The following is a 3,981-nucleotide window of genomic DNA, read 5'->3' as shown; positions in this document are numbered from 1 at the left end:
CTTAATAGCCTCTTCAGTAACTCCTGGACTACTTATAACAGCTGATGGCTGATCTGTTGAGAATCGAACCAGCCTTCTGGCTGAGGACTAGACATGCATAAAGTCATGCATGCATACATACTTATATATAGTAGTAGCTGTTCTTGGTAAACAGAAAGTTTAGGTGCAAAATTCTGCTTTTTGAATGTTGGTCAGTTATGGACACTCAGGAACTTATCTGAATAATTTTCCTTCAGAGATTTGTTGTCAGGGAAGTCCATTCTGTATTATTTATGGACACATCAGAGAACAGAACACTTTTGCTACTCCAGGAAAATATCGGGAACAGGAAATCTAGGACAAGTTATTTTCGTGAACAGATCAATAGTAATTGCTTAGTGCAGCAGCCCATACTAATGTACTCTTGTGTTTTGTGTTGACAGATGAGCACGGGTGGGGACGTGGGGGCGCCCGACCCTTTGCCACCTGCCCCCTCCAAGCCGCGTCTGCAGTCGCCCTTGGACTACCGGAATGGCGACCTCGTGTCGCGCCTGCTGGCCGCAACCCCGCCATACCTGTACAACATGCCGCTGGTACCACACAGCTTCTTCTTCAGTGAGATGTTGCGGAGCTTCGTGCAGGCCAAATCCGAGGTACCACCTCCAGGAGCAGGGAGGGGTGGCCCAATTCTTCCTCCCCAGCAGCAACAGCAGCGCCGAAGTCGCAAAAGGGCATGGCGGGACATGAGTTCGGAGCGACCTATGTCCAAGCCTACACCGCCAGCGCCTCCTCCTCCACTTGACAAACCACTAGAACTAACTACAACTTCCCGACAGCCACCATCACAGTCAGAAGAGAAACTACCACCCCCATCCAACTCTCCTCCCGTTCTTCCACCTCCACCTCCACTATTGCTACCCCCATGTGGCTTGATGCCACTCTCATCCCCAGACAATTCGCTACCCCCCGATATGTTACTCCCTCCACCACCACCCCCTCTCTGGTATCCTCCACTATACCCCCTCCCACCACAACCTCCGTATGGTATAGACCCTCTACATTTCTTCATCGATCTCCGAGTGTCTGGTCATATCTGGGACCGCAAGCTAGGTAAAGACACTCCTGGCGGTGGAAATGGTCCAGAGGGCTCGCTGGATGAGAAGCCACTCCCGCGACCTCCGTCAGCCGGTAGTACAAGTGGATGTTCCTCAACATCAGCGTCATCCCTGGTGAAGCAGAGCAAGCATTGCTCAGCCTTCAGTGTTCCACAGCCTCGAGTCTCAAGTGAGCGAGTCCATGGTCCGGCCAGAGCGTCAACCAGCACGCATTACGTGCTTCAGAATTTATCTCGCATCTACCAAGATGTGCGTGGCAGTAGGGACCAGGAAACGGCGTCTGAAAACGGCGCTGAAGACTCCGAAGGTGGTGAGGGCAAGTCTCGGTGCAAGGATCTGCGCGCTCTCATTGGCTTAGAGCTTGTTGTCGACTACGTGAAGCACGAGGGTGGACCAAAACGTCGCCCGGAGACACCAGAAGACGCCGCGCCCCTGGTTGTTGATGTCCTAGATCCCGACAAGTCACCACCCCCGCCTCCACCGTCCGCGCCCGAGCTCGACAACATGCGCCAGCTGTGAGACAGTGGCTGTGACACTCAAAAACACTCAGGACATTCAGGCCTGGAGACAGGCTCGTTATATTTAAAGAGTCCCACTTAATATTAAAAAAACAGTCAAACCTCGATATCTGAAATCACCACGGGAGACGAATTTTATTTCGAGTTATCAAAATTTTGTGATATAGAGAATTCCCGCCTTTGAGGATTGCACGTAATCGAATCACGTGCAACTACAGCTTGATACTGTCATAAGTTTATTTAACCATATAAAAAGAAACTCGAAGCATTTAATCATTTTAATTACAACACTAATTATAGCAACTTATAAATATTTTTATCGCGTATTGGCATCAACTCAACTAATGTTAAGGTTGCAGGAATAATCCCACTTTCCAATTCTTGTTAGCACTTTTGGCTAATTTATATAATGACAAATATATTCCAGATTAAAATCAAGTTAAATTACTAAAAAAGTACATGTTTGGAACATCTTCAACTAAAAATGTGTGTTAAGGTAAAAAATTGGCACATATTAAAAAACACTTATGATGATTGTGAGATAAAGTATTATTTTATACTGAGTTAAAACACTCAACAAGTCAATGTTTAAATTTGTATTAAGATCTGCATGCGTAAGGGATCCCTGAAAACGATCTTCTTTCTTCAAAATGTTGGAGAATTTGATACAGTTTTTAGGATGTACCCTAAATAACTTGTGGATGGCGGTAGGACTAAATTTAATATACGATGAGCGGGGGTTAACTTCTTAACTGAAATCGAAGTTGAGTTTAAATCTCGATAGAAAGTTTTGAGACGTTGGAGAGAGTCTTCGCTCGAAGTTATTTCGAGTACATACTAAGAACTATAGTATCTTCTCCAACATTTTGAAGAAAAAAGATCACTTTCTAGGATCCCGTACGCACACAGGTTTTATTATAAATTTCAACATTGACTTTTGAGTGTTTTAATTCAGTATGAAGTAATATTTTTCCTCGCCATCATCATAAGTGCTTTTTCATATGTGCCAATTTTTAATCTTAATACAGATTTTTTATCTGAAGATGTCGCATGTCAGAGGAAGAAAGCCTGCACTTTTTTAGTCATTTTAGTACATTTTAAACTTGAATATGTTTCTAATTACATGAAATAGCCATAAAAAGCAAATAAGTATTGGAAGGTGGGATCCTTACTTCAATCTTAACCTTAGTTAACTTCTTATAGCAAGTTGTTGAAGACAGAATACATTCAGCTTCTTTTCTTCCACATGGTTGTCAACAACAGTTAGTTATTTCTGTAAAACCATTTTCGTTTACATTCGACTGACTCTGAATATGTCTAGCGACGATCCAGGAGAGAAGTTCATAAATCTCCAACTGCCTATGGTCAACGCACCAAAGGTGGACAGATAAGATATACTCTGCTACGTTAAGGAACAATAACACGAAAACCTTAAATGTCGCATTGCAAAGTTAATACAAAATTCGTGTTGCAGATTATTTTTAGCGTTTACAAAGGAACCGTTTGTTTCGAGAAATGGAGACATTCGTGTAATCGAATTTCGAGTAATAGAGAAATAAATACACGTGAAGAATAGAACAGACGGCAGGGAAAATTAAATTATTTCTAGGTAATGGAAATTCGTGTAATGGGGGTGCAAGATATCGAGGTTTGACTGTAACTACCACAATTCAAATTATTTTTGTCCTTTGCAAATTCACGTTACTTCCTTTGAATACCAACATTTTAGCATCAAGTATCAGGTGAAGTTAATAGTCATGCTGTACATGATCCTAATATTCTATCCTTCTTCTCAATATTCTCGGTATAATTATTGTCATCGGTGAAATAATTTTTTAATGTGAAAGAACCAGCACATTAAAAATATTGTGATTAAAATTATTCAAGGACACAATTGAAATATTGAAGAAGTGCCTGGCTAATTAACAGATTGTCGAAGCTTGATATCGGATGAAGCCCTTGCTCGTTAGAAATAATTATTTCTTCATCCCCTCGGTGAATTATTAATTATTTTCAGTTCTAAAACATATTAAAATGTTTACCAAGTACTCTTTGGCTAATGAAATGGTTTGGAAGTCATATCTCGTATGTTAAACTACTAGAAGAATTATTGCAGCATAAATAATTCATTCGTTCCATTTATTTGTGCACATTGAGCTATCACCTAAAAGGCTGATCGGATCACTATTAACTGCTATAATCTAGGCGTCGATGAAAAGGTTTGCAATGAAAGAGAGTGTGAGGAATTTTCTTTTGCTTTCCTCGCTAAGCCAGAGGGTGCTCTCATATATCAATCTCCAGGTTCAGCGAGTCATTCACACTAACTGAGTATATTAGCTCAACTTTCACACTATTTAACACAGAAACTG

General features: G+C 41.5%; 1 protein-coding gene across 1 annotated transcript; it reads left to right on the top strand.

Annotated features, from left to right (window-relative positions):
• The first annotated feature begins 422 nt into the window (after positions 1-422).
• On the top strand, positions 423-1,613 carry LOC136857508 (bromodomain-containing protein 4). The gene has a single exon (XM_067136220.2). It carries the CDS (start codon positions 423-425, stop codon positions 1,611-1,613), a length of 1,191 nt encoding a protein of 396 aa, XP_066992321.1.
• The last annotated feature ends 2,368 nt before the right edge of the window (positions 1,614-3,981 follow it).

Source organism: Anabrus simplex, chromosome 1 (assembly GCF_040414725.1).
Source record: "Anabrus simplex isolate iqAnaSimp1 chromosome 1, ASM4041472v1, whole genome shotgun sequence".
In the NCBI taxonomy this organism is placed as follows: domain Eukaryota; kingdom Metazoa; phylum Arthropoda; class Insecta; order Orthoptera; family Tettigoniidae; genus Anabrus; species Anabrus simplex.
The sequence above is the reverse complement of the archived record's forward strand: the minus strand, read 5'-3'. Positions and strand labels throughout refer to the sequence as shown.